The sequence below is a fragment of the Oreochromis niloticus genome, linkage group LG15 (genome assembly GCF_001858045.2).
Source record: "Oreochromis niloticus isolate F11D_XX linkage group LG15, O_niloticus_UMD_NMBU, whole genome shotgun sequence".
NCBI classification, from domain to species: Eukaryota; Metazoa; Chordata; class Actinopteri; order Cichliformes; family Cichlidae; genus Oreochromis; species Oreochromis niloticus.
In genome coordinates this window covers 11,592,491-11,610,847 of record NC_031980.2, presented here as the reverse complement: position 1 = coordinate 11,610,847, position 18,357 = coordinate 11,592,491, and the positions used below count along the sequence as shown (strand labels likewise).

The 18,357-nt window shown below is 40.0% G+C and overlaps 2 protein-coding genes and 1 long non-coding RNA gene across 3 annotated transcripts; 1 reads left to right on the top strand and 2 right to left on the bottom strand.

Moving 5' to 3' along the window:
- Positions 1-794: 794 nt before the first annotated feature.
- On the bottom strand, positions 795-4,492 carry armt1 (acidic residue methyltransferase 1). The gene is made up of 5 exons (XM_003449934.5): positions 4,196-4,492; positions 3,715-3,820; positions 3,380-3,621; positions 2,694-2,859; positions 795-2,297 (listed from the first exon to the last, which is right to left on the bottom strand). Exons 1-5 carry the CDS (start codon positions 4,252-4,254, stop codon positions 1,518-1,520), a joined length of 1,353 nt encoding a protein of 450 aa, XP_003449982.2. The 5' UTR covers positions 4,255-4,492; the 3' UTR covers positions 795-1,517.
- A 632-nt stretch (positions 4,493-5,124) lies between these two features.
- Positions 5,125-9,503, bottom strand: LOC112842414 (uncharacterized). The gene is made up of 2 exons (XR_003214173.1): positions 9,384-9,503; positions 5,125-6,313 (listed from the first exon to the last, which is right to left on the bottom strand). It is a non-coding gene; the product is annotated as an uncharacterized LOC112842414 (long non-coding RNA).
- Positions 7,842-17,539, top strand: zbtb2b (zinc finger and BTB domain containing 2b). Its single transcript, XM_003449935.5, has 3 exons — positions 7,842-9,022; positions 12,686-12,866; positions 13,156-17,539. Exons 2-3 carry the CDS (start codon positions 12,694-12,696, stop codon positions 14,564-14,566), a joined length of 1,584 nt encoding a protein of 527 aa, XP_003449983.1. The 5' UTR covers positions 7,842-9,022; positions 12,686-12,693; the 3' UTR covers positions 14,567-17,539.
- Positions 17,540-18,357: the final 818 nt, after the last annotated feature.

The window sequence follows — 18,357 nt, the reverse complement described above, 5'->3', positions numbered from 1 at the left end:
AGTGGGGGAGAAAACTTGACACAGAGCCCTAATTTTCCTTTCTCTGTGGTACATCTTTCTTGTGTAAACAGCCCAATTTTCAGGACATGTCAGGTCAAGTGGAAAACAAGTGGCCCTGATGATTTCTTGTATTTTCCCTAGAGTAAAATGAAGACATTGTTACACCAGGAAAAAAGAAAATGAAGGGCGAGAAATGAAACAGCTAAATCACCTAAATGATTCAAGATAGGATGCTTCCTGCGGTAATAAGGCCTCATTTTCATAAGGTACCACATTCACAAAGCATCAGAGCAGCCTAAATTACGCCAGTGTTGTTACAGCTCATCCAGAATTGTAATGCACATACTGCAGCATTTCCAGCTGTTTTGTTGGCCGTTTTTCTTGGTCCAACCCGACCTGAATAAATGAAAGGTCAACAGGAAAACGCTCGTATAAATACAGACTAAAGTCACAATCCTGGTGAACCGACTACCTTATAAGAGATTGTGTGTTTACAAATGTATTTGTTCATTATTTTAACATTAAGGTTAACTGGGTCTTTATATTTTGCTGTGTATACATGTAAATTAAACTCTCCTGTTTAGGCAGATACTCTGCACTGTGTTGGCACGTGGTGTTCAAGAAGCTTACAGTGGAGGAATTATATCCTTAAATTATTTATAGCACTTTCAGAAAGACATCTACTGTATTGAAATATATTCATTTCAATATGGTCAGATTTACAAAACGGCTATTAGTACACAAAACAACATTTTTCTTGCTTGTAAAGTACGACAAAAGGAAAAAGAGCAGTTCTATTAGTGATTTATTAAATCAAAACAAATCATCAAAATAATATTTTCACCCAGCAGCACTATGGGATCCAGTTAACATCACCTGTTGATTACTGAAAGTGACAAACGACATGACAATGTGCAAAGAGACATCCACTTTTATCTATGGAGACAGAGGTCCAGGTTCCCATTTTAAGCAAAACAAGCACATGCCACTCATTGTTACACTGCCCCAACAACAATAACAAAAATGTTATGATCTGCTTTTGGTGAACTTAACTATCTGTAATCACACCAAGTAAAACAACCTGAGCTGAATCCAAAAAAAAAGAAAAAGAAAAACAACAACAAAAACAAAAAAGAAAAACCAAACAAACTATAAATTACATTTACATCATTCTCACAAACGCATGCAAAACTGTTTCTGCTATAGAATTCATACTCAGTTTTTCCTCAGTAATTGCTCACAACATTAACCTGTAAACAGTATGACTAAATTCATGGTTTATAACACATTTGGGATAAAAAGCAAGATGTGAAATTTTGATATGAGATGGCTTTTTATGAAATTATTACTGAGTATTAATTATTGTGTGAATTCCTGAATCAAACTTGATGAAGTGCTAGTAAACAGCATTTAACAATTCCCCTAACTTAAGTGTCTAGTGGCTTAAAGGTATCGCCTGCTTATGAAGCTTCTTTTTAAACCCATGTCATCAAAGTGAGTTCCTGATTTGAACCTGACTATTCTGACTTTGGATTGTGGAACTGAATCACAGCGTACTTGCCGCTAGTCATCCAGCTTGGATCTTGGGAGGTAAGCTTCTCCCCTTGTCCCGGTTGCAGACCAACCTGAATGTTGGCCTTGAGAGTTCTCAGGCTGCACAGCGGTGCAGGTCCAAAGCCTCGCAGTGCAGTTTCGAAGCTTACTGTGTGCTCCCAGTACCTGTCTCCAGTCAGCTTCCTGTAGTTGAGATCGCCTTTAAACAGCACTAGGTCTGCTCCCTGCAGGGTTGTATACAGGTCAGGAGCATCGGCTGCCATGTCGCAGAACTCATGGGGCTGTGTCCAGAAAGGATGATCATGATAGCACCACATTCCCTCTTTCAAGTACCTCTGCCACTGAACACCACATTTGGAAACCCACTTGTGATTGGTTGCCATAGCCTGCCGAATGGTCCACTGAAAATCTTTAGCTGTGACGTCAGAGACAAACCATGGGATGGATTTGCCATGAAAATGAATCTGACGTGCAAGGCCAGAGGAAACCAGGAAGTCGGCTAAGACCAAGTCAGTGACCAACTCGAAGCCAGCATTGTCTAGCACAATGTCCACTCTGTCTGCAGTGGTTTTCCCTGACTCTCTTGGCCTCTGCGCAGAAATAAGAGCTGACCATACCCTTTTGGTGTCATCCACCAGGATGAAGGGCAGGAGGCTGTAGAGGGAATCTAGTGGACTGGTCTTCTGGAAGTTCTCTTGGCCAGCAGATATAGACAGATCACACTTGTTTCCCCACAGAGATACCTTAAAAGAGTCACAAAATGTATTCAGTAAATAGTAACAGATTACTGTAAAATATTTCTAAAATATCAAACCTCCAAGAACTAATGCTCCATATTTATTGCAGTTATATTACAAGTTACAATAAATTAGATCTATAAAAAAAGATTGAAATTAGGTTCTGTGCATTACATTTTTTGACTGACGCATAAATTAGGCTACCAATCACAACAAGGATTCACAAGAGGACCATTCATCTCAGGTGTAGCCAGAATCACTCACTTTTTCATACTAAAAAGCAAAGTTTTAAATAAATAAATAATTTAAATAAATACAAAGGCAAAATTGAAAAAAAGAATAGTAACTTACATACTGAGAATCTTTTAAATGTATAGCTTTAAGGATATAAATTGAACTGACCTGCATTAGTTTGCTGAAATGCTCAAACAGCTGATTCTTAGACAGCTCTTCTATGTTGTTATTGATGCCCTCCAAGTACGTACACAAGGACATCACAGCCTGTGAAGACTCAGTAAAGCCCTGAGTCTTTCCCTCATTAAAGACATCAAAGTCACTGATGGGAGGACTGAAATAAAAGAAGAAATAAAATCATAACAGGTACAAAAACTACACAAACACAATCTAAAAAGAAATGAGAAAGGGAATTGGAGAGCATATCCTCTGCCAAAGATAGAGCTCAGATTTTCAAAGCAACTGATCTGGATTTACACTACAACTAAGTGGGTGATTCCTTGTCTTCTATTGTAGCTTTGCATAAAGTTTCATGAAATTCAGTTATGTTAATTTTTGTTCAATCTGGCTAACAAACAAAGAGATAAATACAAGCCTTGGCAGAGGAACATATTTACTGAAGGTCCACCGGTTGTGAAACTCAAGGCTGATGTTGATGGTCAAAATCATTTATCCACTAACCAATGCCACTGTGTTTTTGTTTTTCTATGCACCACTATATCAGTCAGTACCAAAGTTTTGTGAGTATATAAAAGTATCCCCATTTACGGCTCAATAATATACTAAAAGTTTTTACAAAATCCCAGGGTTTACATCTACAGTAGCTTCCATTGTAACATATAAATGCTTCTCACTTGAGCAAGAGCGCCTCGTGTATCCTACGGTACATGTAGCACTCCACGTAAAGCCAGGGAGACTTGAACCAGCTGACAGACTCCTGGTCACCTTGCAGTCTCTGCTGCCTCTCTAGGTATTGGTTCCAGGAATCTGTGTCCGGTAGGCAGTCTGTCAGTGCTAGCACTGGCTTATCAGTTTGCAGCTCATTCCTCAGCTTAGATAGCAGAGATATAGCTTGCTTCTCTGCCTGGATACCCGCCTGGTTGAAAATAAAGGGGAAGCACTGGCAAAATCCAACGCAAGTCTTAACGTGAACCTCATAATTGCCTCAATCGAATGAACATGGTCTTACCTCTCCGTATTCCTCAAAAAACTTGTTTTTATTGCGATGAATTGTGTCGACAACTTTGGTCAGGATGGTGGGTAGTCTGTCTCTAATGGTCAAATAAGCAAATGACCTGCAGAGAAAACATATAACCATGAATATCTCCCTTTAATACTGCAGCACTGATTTGCAAGTTAACTAGCTAATAAGCCATCTGTAAGCTTAGCCTTTTCTTTGTGGAATACAAAAATCATACTCCCTGGAGTGATATTACCTTCGTATGCTTTATCTTTGTTTACCCATAACATTTCTGGTTTGACCGAAACAACGTCCTGTGCTTGAATATCTACACACCATCACTGCCAACTTACAGTTAGCAGGGAGCTAATGCTATTGCTAGTCTGGACTCTACAGTCCCAACGTTACGAGCCCATTTTCATAAGGAAACGTAAATCCCCAGGTTATCAAAAATTCTGCTATAACGTTGCTTATTCAGCTGTCAACCTACCCAACCACTCTGGCAGACAATGAAGGGGGAACTCCGTGCATAGTTTGATCCGCCGCCATGATGTTAGCAGGGGTTCAAATTCAAACTTTATCAATAAAAGCACTGGGACAGCAAAGTTTCTTGAATAGCTAGGAGGTTAAAGGTGACGTCCGCTTTTCTGCAGAAGTCACGTGTTGAAATAGGTTCCCCCAGGGTTCACTTCTTATTTTTGCTAAGAAAATGTTTACATTTTTAAAAATACATTTCTTCCTGCTTGCGCCTTACAGACTTGTGCTTTTAGTGAGGGACACGATGCTACCATCTAACGGTTAACATGTAAACTACAGTGCTGACAACCTGTCAAACTGTTGCCGAGACTGCATTTTCAAGACGGTAAATCGTATCAGCTGTTTCAGTAATACGTATTACCTTAAATATCAAAGGTCTCAAAGCTGGTGTTATCTCAGGTGGCTCTAAGGTTGGTACGCCTGTCGCCTTGCATTGAGCTGCTGAGGTAGCACGCTGAGCATCACTTGTTGTCCAGGGCAACAATTGTCATGGAGACATTCATTCACCCTATTAGAAAAGGCCAAAGGGTTTTTGGCGGCAAAAGGGGAGGAGGAGTGGGCGGGGTTGGGTACTGCGGTTTCCAGTGACTTCCTGTTTCTGACCCTTGTCAAATATCAATATTTAGCCTACAATGTGGAAGAATAACAAAGCATACAAGTGCCGTTTTTTATGTGTAATATGTTTGCTTATACTAGTAAATATAGAATGTGGGCAAAAGGATTTATTAATGGGTTATGTTATATATTAATATGTTTTATATGTTGTTTCTTCTTCCTTCTTAAACCTTTACTAAATTCTACATCAATAACAACTAGCTGTGCTTTTCATTAGTTTGCCGGCCAACATGTGAAACAAAAAACACACACATGTAAAACATCGAATCTTTTTTGGCAAATGCTACATTTCCTTTATTTAACCAGGTAAAAAGCAAAACGTGATCCTTGCTCTTACAAGATAAACTTTTTAAAAAAACAAATAAGTTTTAAGTCTGAACATGAAACAATTCAACCTAATAATTTGATATGAGATGGCGTAAATGTAAAAATTTATTTTTCAAGACAGATCTGGCAAAGATGGCAGAAGAAATGGTAACAAATACGTCACAGTTCTATGAGGATACTTTAAGTGACCAAAAATAACTTGATTCATTATAATGTACACAGTAACACAGAGTCGCTGTCAACTGCAGAGACTTTATTTTATCTATATAATACACACAGAAAAATCGGAAATCACTTTTTGCCAGACAAGCATTGACCGAAAAGTTTAGAGAAAAGTTGACCTACTGACACCCTTTTTAACGACTCCTTTATCTATAGCCAAGAAGGTTACGAAAATCAACCAATCAATGAATAACGAAAATGGAAAATTTAACTGGCAAGTAATAGAAGAGCATTCAAACTAACAGCTAAATAATACAAAATATAATACGTTATTTTTAGCTTGTGAAACACTTTACTCTGGTATGCCAAAAAAAAAAAACAGGGTTACATGCACTGTATATATAGGCTCATGCCGTGTTTGAGCAACTCCAGGAAAAAACACAACAAAATAAAACAAACAAAACATGGCAACAGAGTAATGACGTAAATTCGCGGTCTGTCCGTTTTTCTTGGGGGGGGGGGTGATCCGGGGCTTCCCCTTTTATGAGAAACATGGCCAACTGACTCTGCTATCACGATTACTGGCCTGGAAAGATGCGCATATCAATTAATTCAGGCGGTGCTTTCCCTTCTCTCAAATCAGCCCCCCGGTCACTATGGGAACACTGCCGGGCGGTTGTCAGGATGTCGGGGTCCTTGGGAGTGGGAGTCCAGCTGCGTCCACCTCCGCTGTTCATCCATCGCCGGCTTCCCATCCCCCCGCCGGGCCCCAGCCTGGCCGGATCTGTTTTTCTAAACCGAGAGAGCAGTGACTCACCACTCCGGTTTCAAAACAGGCCAAGGACGGGGGCAGGGCGGCAGTTAACGTTAAAGGCCTTGTTCAGCTGGGTGTTTCAGCTCCCCACACGCAGTCACGCCATGCATTACTTAACAGCAGGATTTCGTTTGTGCGACAAGCCCCTAGAAACTGTGCAGAAACAGGCACAAATCTCACCATTCTCATGGTAAAAGATACGTTACTGCAGCGCAGATGAATTAACCGGTAATAACGGCAAAGAATAAGTTGTTCTGAGAAAATTTAAGCCTGATTAAGGCCATATAAACAAACGTGGGCAAGAGTACTAATGACACAGAATAAAGCTTGAATGTATTGATCCTCATTGTAAACAGTAACAGTGATCCAGTGGTTCACAGTTTATCTACTACATTCAGTACATCCCTGCTGTGCATCTTTCATTAATCAAATATGCTTTTGTTCTTGACATCCTCATGGTCTCAATCCATGTTGTTTTGTTAAATATTTTGAACCATCCATAAATCTACATTTTTATTAACTGAGTAGCTTAAGTAATGTTATGGCCAAGATTATATCTCCTTTTTTGTTAACAGGACAAAGACTTAAAAGCCCTTACGTCCCACCTAATAGTCATTTTACCCCCTCCTTTGAGTAGACTCCACCCAGCCTCCTGCAAAGCAAGTATTTTCATAGAGCCACAACTTGCTTAGGCTCATCCTCCCCTGTGAACCCTGTGTCCTGAGGCTTAAATGTAGCTCAGTAATGGCAGGCCTTGGAAAAAGAAATGGTGTTTACACTGGGACAACATCCAGCAACTTGCTGATGACAACATCTGATGACAAAATATTGACATGACTCCAAAGTACACTCGTGAAAAGGTCTGCCTATACTTTCTGTGTCTCTGGTTTTGGTTAAAATTCAACTGAAACTACTTCCCCTTCACAAAACTTTTCAGAATAAGACTTCCAACATTTTGAGTTTCCTAGTGCAGTTTTTTTCTTTTCTTTTCTTTTTTTGAGCTCATAAAGTAACAGCTGTAACTTAAACCCCCCTCCCCATCAGTGCATGTTACTTGTTCTCGATGCCTAAACTTCACTGTATACAAATTGATGCATTTTCAGAGTTTTCACATCACATAGTTGTAGGTGGAAAGTGTCTCGCCTATAACACGAGTTTAAGGTGTGTACCGGTGAGCATGCCTGGTGACATCACAACCAAACCTGTTCCAAGAAGTAACTCTGCAACATATATTTTAAGCTTGCTTTGCTGGGCAACTTTCACTGATGTAGGGGACACCTTTTTATTGAGGAGTTAAACTTTTGAAAATAAAAGAAACAGAAATGTTATGGTTGGTGTTTATGTGATTGGGTGAAACAAAGTTAATGAAATATTAGATCTTAACTGTGTTTGCATCTAGGAATTTACACATATAACACTGCCAAGGCAAGTTACAACTACAGAATACAGAGTACAGTGTTGGTTTCTTTGTTACTATTTGCACTATTTTACAGATGTGCCAGGAAATTACTTTAGTTCCACAAATAAAAAAGAAGTGACAATAAATAGCCAAACTATTGATATAACATCTAAATATAACATTACCAAACATGTGACATGATATAGTCATATAGAAACCAAGTAGTTACCATAAAAAGAGAGTGTAAACTTTTAAGTTGTGTTACAGATCTACTTAATGTGGTTCTTGAATTGTGAAATCTTGTTTTGCTGAAAGATAAAGGGATTTGTTTAAGAAACTGGAACCAAAACAGACCAACAGTGATCACAATCAGAATCAGCTTTATTGGTCAAGTATATGAAAACAAACAAGGATTTGGGCTGTTTTTTTTCTCTTTGCTCTCAATGTACTTAACAGAATAGACAAAAAGACAACAGCAACATAACACAAAAAATAACGTGTACAGTGTGTCTAGATTTATATTTGCAATGCAATGGTGCAGAGTGCAATAAATTGTGGAACAAATAACAGATAGATCACTGGTTATATATACAGTATATGCATGGGATATTGACAGTATTATATGCAATTTTTAATAATCAGTGTGAATACATTTAATATTCTTATCTGACTTAAGAAATGCTATAAAAATTATTTAAGTGTTAAAGTTGTAACTAAAAATAAACAAATTAGTATTTCTCCGCTAATCTTTATTGCTGTTTAAAACAAAAGTAAAATCATAGTGACCATTTAAACCTAGCGTGTTACATAATAGATATCTTAATTCGTCTTTTGAACCGTTATTTGATGTCTGCAACAGCCCCCGACACGCACGGTTGCGTTAGCCTAGCTTAAGTATCTCTATACTGCCCTTTAACTTGTTGAAAATCTACTTTAACCGAATATGCAAACATGAGACGACTGTGAGTAACGCAGTTTGTAATGTGGCCAAAAGGTCATGGCCAACACACAGAGACACTCACTGCCACAGTTTGGTTTTATGTTTACGTGTCGTTAACGGCAGCGGCACAATTATTAACTCGCAGACTGTGTGGAGCTGCTGGCTGTTTGTGTTCAACCTCTTCGGCCGACTGTCACAAAAAAAAAAAGAAAAAAGAACCTGGCAAGCGGGGGTTGATCTCGCGGCGGTTACACAGTGCGGGAAATTAACGTTAACTCAAACGCCCCCTGCTCAACGGATTTTACAACGGCTGTTTTTGGCTGGCTTTTACCCACAGTCATGTGATTGTAACGTAAAACCCCTAACCGGAAAACACCGACGGACGACCCTCTCTCCGCTGCCAACGAATGCAGCGTTTACAAGGAACAGTTGAAGCTGCTGCGAGCCCAGAGGACGGACGAGTCTCCGGTAACAAACAAACAACGGCGACACGGCAAACTCTGCCAATTTAAGGAGCGCGCAGGTACGGTTGTTTTTAGCGACATACCAGCCAGTTCGTTTACTTGTGTTGTAAAATTAGTGCGCTACTCGTGTGTGCTTCGGCTAATACTGTAATTGTCACGGGGAAGTTAAAAGAAACGCGTTCGTGACCAGCCCCATCCCCCTTGCGTCGCTCGCTCTCTTTCCTCATATGTGTGTGTGTTGGGCGCGCGCGTGCGCGCACGTCCGTTTTCTCGCGCTAGCAATAGCAACCGAGAGAGACCCGGGGCAGGACTCAGTCCAAGCGCGCTTGTGTTGTACGCTCCGTCTGGGCTTCTTTATGTACTCGACGTATAATTTTCTGTTCTCTGTAATGAAATGCTTTATTTCTATAGCGTGTTTACCTTCCTGGCATGCTTCCCTCATGGGCACTTGTACGGTGTATTTTTTCGGAGAATCTCACTACGGAAGTAACTGTTCCACGTGTCTACATCACAGCAGGGGCGGTGCTACATTGTTACGAACAACTTGGCTATGTCCACACGTACCCGGGTATTTTTGAAAACGCATATTTTTCTATGCGTTTGCACCTTTCGTCCACACGTAAACGGCGTTTTCGGTCACTGAAAACGGAGATTTCTAAAAACTCCGGCCAGGGTGGATATTTTCTAAAACTCCGTTTTTGCATTTACGTGTGGACGAGAAAAACGGAGAAAACGCAGTGTCAAAGGTGTGCGCCTTTTTTGACGTCACAGTGTGCGCCACGTTGTTGTTTCGGTGAAATGAATTTCTACAATACTGTTACTGTTAATTGTACTCTCTGCAGTGTTTAAATGCTTACATATACACACACAGTTACTGTCCCTTCATATATACGACTCGGTTCTGCTTCTATGCCCCATCTTTGTTTACTTTTTCCCACCGAGTCTTCTAGACTTCTGATTGGCCAACATTTCTACACTGTTAGGAATATAGCGCCACCTGCTGCTTTGGCATGTTCCTAGCAGCGTTTTCCTTCATTTCTGCCTTTACGTGTGGACGGGATTATTTTTTAAAACGAAAACGGAAAATCTCCGTTTTCAAAAATACCCGGGTACGTGTGGACATAAGACGTACTCTATTGGCTTTCGAGTTGCCCGATTGCGGTTAAACAGTACTGTTATCTTACAAAATCGCGTAAGTGAAGCTCCAAATCAGACTGCTTTAAGAAAACAGGCGGATTCGGAGGCTCACCGCGATTTCTGGAGTTGCAGAAACCCGCAGCATATAGAAATAAATCCTTTTGCAGTTTCTATAATAATCTTAAAATCATACCTTCCAATTGGCATTCTTCAACATTGTCTTTAGGGAACCAAGTGAAAAGGTTATTAATTAAGAAAGAGCAGTCAATTAATGACTGAAGATTCTGGTACATTAATGTTTTCTGGTTCTCTTGTGGGTTTAGCAGCCATTAAGGACAACATTTGCCTCTGTCGTGTTGCTTTTAGTTTTCCTATGCTGCTTTGTAACCCGAAAACTAGTGAAAATAAAATTAGATATATAATATACAAGATACATGTAACTGTACTCAAAAAGCAACTATGATGTTGTGATAGAGTAAGTACCCAGGATCAGGCCAACTATTAATAAAACCATTCATTGATTGTTAGGTATATAGCGGTGCTGTAAAGAGGACACGCAGCTGTAGCACACCTAGATAAAAATAACAACCCAGCAGTAAAACCATAAAAATTATGATGTTCAGTTTTTTTCCATTTATTTTAGAGACAGGGTTTGAATTCATGACCGTTTTGGAGACCATGGCGGTTTTGAATTGTAAAGTGACGTATTCTGAATAAAAGGACAGATCGTCACTGACATAAATGGTGTAATGTTGTGAAGTTAGACATTTAGGGTAGTGGGGCCCATCTTTACAGAGAAGAGCAGAAGAAATATAAACTGGAACCACAGATTGTTCTGTATTTTTATTTTAGCTTGTTAATGTCTAATGTAAGATGACCAAATTAGGGCAAATTATTTTTTAAGAAAAGTTATTATTGGTTGATTGAGTGATCATTCATTTCAGCTGTAATTTACTGTAAGCTGTCGGTTGTGAATGAAGAAAACTGAGCAGTTTAGCATTCGTGGAGGTTGGATTAAGTGCTGGCTTGTAATTCTAGCAAGGTATATCTACCTAGTGTATATTAATATTATGTGTGACAGAATCAAAGGTGGTCTATGATTTAGTCTTCTGAGCCTTCTGTGCCAGTTTTTATTGCAGAAACTCTAGCATGTTCCTGGTGTGCTGCAATGCCAGCTTCTTTGCACTCTGACCTCTGAAGCAGATGTGTGGAGGGCTTTTGAATGCTTTTTTGTGGTGCTACACATTCTGATCTGTATGAGAAGTTGACTGGTGAGGTGTCCCTTATTGTCTGCTTGTGTGATGTGGAGAACATGTTGGAGAAAGGAGATCCACACAGTTATCTACTGAACAGGGCTAGAACCAGTTTGTCTTAGGAATGTGTGTCGACACCCTTAACCCTGATCATGTGATGGCCCAAAGCTCTCTCAGTCCTCCAGTGACCTAGGGTCAGCAAAAGCTCATCTCATTGGTTAGATGAAGCCACAGAGCTCAGAAATGCTCCTTGAGTTTGAATTCCCAGGACTTCCTCAGAACTGAGTGCTTCAGAAAGTTAATTGTACACAGACCGGAGCTGCAGATATAGTATATAACAGTTACTGCACATTCACCGTTGGACACAGTTTTTAAAAGAGCTCAAATGTGTTGTTCAGACCTGAAAATTATATGTGGTTATCTCCCCCAACTTTTAAAGGCTCAACATTGTGGAAAACATAACATCAATTTAAAAAGCATGAAATTTCTACCTACCAGGATGTCATTTGAGGGCCTTTGACTGAATCTTTTTTGTGTCTATGTTTGTTTGTAGTATGGTGATATAATTTTTAGTATCGCCATTAAATATTCTGAGGGGTTCAAGTGGAAACCTTTTTCATAATTATGTATTAATTTTAAAAATGTTTATGTATATGTTCCTCTCTCACACATTTAGATCCTGTTATAGGAGTTTAAATGCAATTTAAAGGTGTATTTTTGTTAAAATAGATTTATCATATTCCATCACCACAGCAACACAGTTTTTTGTTAGACATTTTGCAATTTTCATGATTGGGTTTTGTTGTTTTCTCATCAGCTCAGGGTAGCATTTTTGAGACTGCCATTAGAAGTCAGTTAGGGACTCTGAGTACAAAGCTAGTTTGAAAACTTCAAAGGCAGCCATATCAGTCTGGATAAAATTGATTAAAAGTGTCTGGTCTCTGAAGTTCATTCAGAACAAGAATATTTTTCCATGTGTCTGATGTTCTGGATGAAATTTAAATAAGAAGCCGACTTGTTTTTCCCACGTATACCAATGTACAACACTCAATATCCACAGGAGTTCAATACAGTTAACCAATCAGATTAAGATGTTTGGGTTTGCTAAATCATACCTTGGATAAGCATGCGTTTCTGTGAATTAAAGCTTGAGAAATAATCTCCAGTGTCATTAAATGATTCTTTATGGTTGCGTCAAGTTAGCCTTTACAGGGTCGTTAGATCTCCACCGTCAGCCTAACTCTTTGTGGTCACAATACACTCTGGTCTGCTTCCAGACAGGAAACTTACTGGTGCTTGTGTCTGTGTGTGTTTTTGTGCGTCTTTGTGCAGGTTGAAGAATGGAGTTGGCCAACCATGGTCTTATCCTGCTGCAGCAGCTTAACGCTCAGAGAGAGTTTGGCTTCCTGTGCGACTGCACCGTGGCTATAGGAGATGTCTTCTTCAAAGCCCACAAAGCCGTCCTCGCTGCCTTCTCCAACTACTTCAGAATGCTCTTCATTCACCAAGACAGGTATGGCGGGAGAGTACTAACAGCTGTATCAGACAAATGGCTCAAAAGTCCCTCAGTTATGACTGTTTGCAATCAAACAGAATAATGCAGATGTAAAATGAAAAGAAAAAAAAAGAAACAGTGATAAATAACTTGTTACGGTTTTTTAATCATACAGGCATCAGGAGTGCTCACTTGAATCTGTTGTCTTTCCTGTTGAAACTTCTTGTTGCAGCATTTTGCTGTTGCTTTTTAAAAAAATCTCAGGTATCCTATGATGTTAACTGACCATATTCTGTATGTATTTTAGTGACTGTGTGCGTCTTAAGGCTACGGACATACAGCCAGATATCTTCAGCTACCTCCTCAACCTGATGTACACAGGCAAACTTGCCCCACAGCTCATAGACCCTGCACGACTGGAGCAGGGGGTCAGATTCCTGCACGCCTATCCACTCCTGCAGGAGGCAAGCCAGTCTGTGTATTCCCACCCCGAGCAAAGCATCAACCTCTCAACCTCTCTCTATGGCATCCAGATCTCTGACCAACAGGTTGCACTGTCGGCCAGACTGCCCAGTCGGCAGAATCTCTCTTCACCCTTTGATACCGAGCAGGGGAGCTCAGAAGGAAAGTATCCAGCCACGCCGCCTACTAGTTCATACACAAATTCCTTACCACCCAAGCAAACTTCCTCACCCCCAGATGTGGAGGCTTCAACTAGTGGTGCAAAGCCTATGGTTGAGGACGGGGTAATGGATGTCTTAAATGCAGACGGTTCGACAGCAGGTGCCATCCTCCATGTAAAGCCCAGCATAATGAAGCGGAGTTCCTCCTTTAGGAAGCATTACTCCTGCCATCTCTGCAGGAGTCGATTTACCCAGAGAAGTCTCCTGCGAGAGCACCTCCTACAGCACACACAGGCTCTTCAGCAGACCTCGACTGAGCCCAGCAATTCACTCTCACTTGTCATAACTAAAGAGCACAGCTTAGCAGCTGAGGGAGTTCTAAAGGGAAACAAGGCTGGGTCAAGTGGCTCGGTTGCACTGACAGCAGTCGAGATCATTAGCGACAGCGAGCAAACCCCTGTTTCAGGTACCAATTCGGACTCTCCTCGAGCAGAGGTGTCCACTTCCAGCTGGGGAGTGGGAGGGTTAAATTCTCAGGCCGATACGCCTCCTCCTTCAGATATCGCGGACATCGACAACCTGGAGAACACCGACGTGGACCGGGAAGTGAAGCGACGGAAGTACGAGTGCTCCACTTGTGGCCGCAAGTTTATTCAGAAGAGCCACTGGCGCGAACACATGTACATCCACACGGGGAAGCCTTTCAAATGCAGCACTTGTGGCAAGAGCTTTTGCCGTGCCAACCAGGCAGCCCGGCACGTGTGCCTAAACCAGGGGGCCGACACATACACCATGGTGGACCGGCAGAGTATGGAGCTGTGCGCTGCAGGTGACGACAGCAACCAGATGGAGGCGATGTTTATGGGCTCATCGAAGCCTTACAAGTGTAACATTTGTGCAACTACCTTCTCTAGCCCCAATGAGGTGATCAAACATCTGTGTTTCACCCAAGGGGGATTAGTGGGGCTGCAGGGAAACTCGGGTGCAGGTGCGCTGCTCCCGCGTGAAGAATTTTCCAAAGATGAAGGCTCAGATTTGTCCAACTCTGGTACCCCACTAGAACCCATAAAGACTGAGGAAATCCTCGTAGAATAGTGCCAAGGCTTGTGCTTCTGTCCTGTTTTTGAAGAAAAAAAAAAGTGTGTTATCTAAATTATGTTCAATAGGTAAGCTAAAGGTAAAGATAGTCAGGGTATGTATGTTTGAGGCTCTCCTAAACGTTATTTTTTTAAAGGTGCAGTGTTTAGGCCCGATAAAACAATGTTTCAAGTAAATAAGCGGTTACTCGCTCTATTTGGAAGAAAATCAAATACGTGACATTTGGCTTGAGGCTCGACTACCACTGTTTTGTGTTTTCATTTAATTGTTAGCGCACATTGGTATTATATCTGACATGTTAGGGTGTACCACACTCTCATGAGCTACTATTGTGGTGAGGCAGTTTCTTCTCTATAAAAGGAAGAGGAAGCCGAGGCAGTTCCGGAGGAGACAGCATGTTGCAAGATGAGTTGCCTGTGCTAAATTTGTGAGAGGTGCAAAGTTCTAACAATTCCTCTGGACGTGCACAGTAGAGTCGCTTCTACATGTCCATAAATGAGAGGCTGATTTCACAGATCAGGCATAGAAATTTCCGGCTAAAAGCACATAGACCTGAGACAATCTGCGCTCTTATTTGAGTAGATTCTTAATATGCATCAAACTACATTTGTCTTCCATTAGTCTACTTGTGAGGGCTCGGCAGATTGAACACCTCGACATGTAATCATTAATTCTCAGCAACGATTTAGTTTCCTTTCTGTTCTGCGGACTGTGATTGAGGTTCCTGCGTCAGTCCTGTCACGCCACATTAAAGCACAATTTCTTTTCATAATACGTGTTTGGCCACTGAGGAAAAAGTCACAGGGAACACAGTTCATCTGTCTACAGTCGTGCCACTTTGATTCGACTTTTCTCATCTTTCTTGCTGTGTGTGAGACATATTGTATAACTCTTTAGTTTCTGATTTGATGAAGCAACATGATCCATTCAGACACGCATACCTACATGGAAGGCTGTCCTGTACAATATTTTACATCTTGTCTTTACAATTAGCCTGGGTCATCTTCTAAAAATCCTTATAATATTTTTTGTAATGTTTTTTATTATTATTTTATATACTGTGCTATACTTACAAAGACTACATTGTATTGAAAAGATTTATGTATACTAGTTGAAAATAGCTTTTCAAAATAAAACACACATAAAGATGCCCGTAATAAATATCTTTCTCCAAAAATTAGGCTGTGATTTAAAAATTGGGTTTTAAGCCTCCTTAACTTGCCAACTTAGTGCTAATTGTTGATATATTTTAAAAATCATTTTGTGAAAAGGGAATTTATTTGGGAAGTTGAAGGGTTGTTTTGTTTTTTAGTTGTTTTCTATTCTTTAGTTTTGTCCACATTAGAAAAAAGTAGTGGCACCAGCAATTGTGATTCATAGAAAAACGTTGGGCTTGTTCAAGCTGACAGTGGGATATAGGAAGAGTTTTGATTAACATGAAGTTTGCAAGATATACGAAGTAACAGGGTTATGTAATTATATGGAATTATAAAATGTGCTTTTCACCAATTCTTTGGGATATCCAAACACTTTGTATGTACTACTGATGACTGGAACTTGTGAGACATCTTTTGAATAAGTGTGGAATAAATGTGAAGCTAGGAAAAGTTTTTACTCCTTACATAATTTCTCATCCTCGAGTATAATAAGCTCCACTGCTGTAAATTAAATGATAAAGTTGTTAACAAGCGTATATTTTCATTTCTCTATTTCAGAACTGAACTTTATTTTAGCTGTGATTAAAAATCTACTCTTAGAAATATCTTTAATTTCTGTTCCTTTTTTAAAGTATTGCAATGAAGTCAGTGCAGGGCAGCGTGTAAACATGTCTCTCCAACAGGAAATTACTTGTTACAAAATTGTGTTTTTTACTTTACTTTTAATAGAATCTGTGCTTCCAAATTCCTCCAGTTTTCTCCAATTTTTCCCGTATTTGGGAAATCTTTTAAAGTATTTCCATGCCATTTCTCAAGAGGGTACAAAAACAGAAGCATACTGCACGTACTGTTATCTTGCTCCATGACACAGTATAGTGGTGGTGGTAGTAGAGATGAATTTAACAATTTAGAAATATGGGGAGAAACTACAACTGCCAACTAAGGCACACAAAAGTTACACTGCCCATGTTGTAAATGCATGTTTTAAGTGCCTGCTTAATTATTTTAGTAATTAATGAAAATACTAAAAATGCTCATCTCTAGTGCGTTTAACATGCTTAGTCTGTTGATAGAGCAGTTTTCTTATACCCCCGGCTTAAAATTTGCTTCAATCTGTTTTTCCTTCCTGAGTAGCAGAAAGCAGTTGTTGCTTTGATGCAGTTAGCCCAGCCATGAGCTAGATGGAGCTGTTTCTCTTTGCTCAGCCCGAATGAAGGGGAACGCTTTCAAACTTAAACAGTTAATTTACACCGATCTGACTGTGTGGTTGCCAATGACATATAACGACCTATTTTGCCAGGAGTTATCTTCATGTCAAGTTTAGTTATCATAAAAGCACAAATGTCTGTGAATATGTACTAGTGCAAATGTTCAGTCTTCTAACAGGGAGCGGTTCTTGCATGACTGTCTCAAGTGAGGCAGTTGAAATGCTGTACTACTGATGTTTATTTCTCTGAGCTACATTGATGTACAGAAGAATGCACAGCTTAAAAAAAAGAAGAAAAAAAGATTAACCCTCCCTGAGGTTGAAATTGTGCTTTAGACACATCGGTCTTGTAAGTTAATGGATGTGTTTGTGTGTCTCAGGAAGATGAAATTTTTGTCTTTTCCGTTTGCTGGTTTTGAGATGATAATTTCAGTGAGGACCCCCCCCCAACCTGACCCATGAAACTTGACTGCAAACAATGTTAGTCCCCCCCCAATGCCCATCAGACATCTACTGTGATCAATCTGTATTCTCAGGAATGTGAGTAACTTTTCTGTATAAACTTTTTTTTTCTGTGAAGAAAGAACAATAAAAACATTTCTTTTTTGATGCATTTGTCTTGTTTTCCCCACCAGCAGAACTTCTGGATGACACATTTTATGTCACTACCACTGATTTACCAGAAGTGCTTAATCAGCCAAGTCCCAAAAATGGATGTGTCATTTTCACTGAGAGATGCTTCGTGAAACATCCAAGTGATAAAACGTGTCGCTCGCTGAAAACACCACATCCAGATGAACAGAATTAACTTTCTTGGGTTCCATGCTAGAAGATTTGAATTAGAATTTTTAACTAGACTTGTTACCACTGATTTTAAGTCCAGTTCTTGTGTAATTTGAATACTTCAGTCTTTTCCTTCAAAAATGGCTTCATGACAGCCACCTTTTTACTAAGATCACTTCTGATAAGGCTTCAGTGAACATTAGATGGGTCAACTGAAGAGCCAGATGCATGTCTCAGTCGTCTAGTTTTTATATGTAGTCTTCTTTTGTCCTCCACTTGTCAAGCTTCCTCAATTTTTTTTTAAGGACATTCTGCACACCATACTGAGATATGCCACATTTTAGCTAATAGCTTTTTGGGAATCACCTTGTTTGTGCAAAGATGCTGTTTTATGTCTGTCAAACTGTGTTATATTTGGTATTTTTCACAGATTCGGGTAAAGCAATTAGACTGTGTTTTTGTGACAGGCTGCTAGTAAAGTGTCTAAAGATAGAGTTTAAACTTGGTTCTTTGCCAAGTTGTCTGTAATGTTTAGATAAAACAGTGGTTTGTCCTGTGAGTTAGGTGCCCCTTTATGGCTGAATGATTGGTGGTTACTGTAAGTGGTTTGCTTAACAAACTAAACCCATTCCTAATAAAAG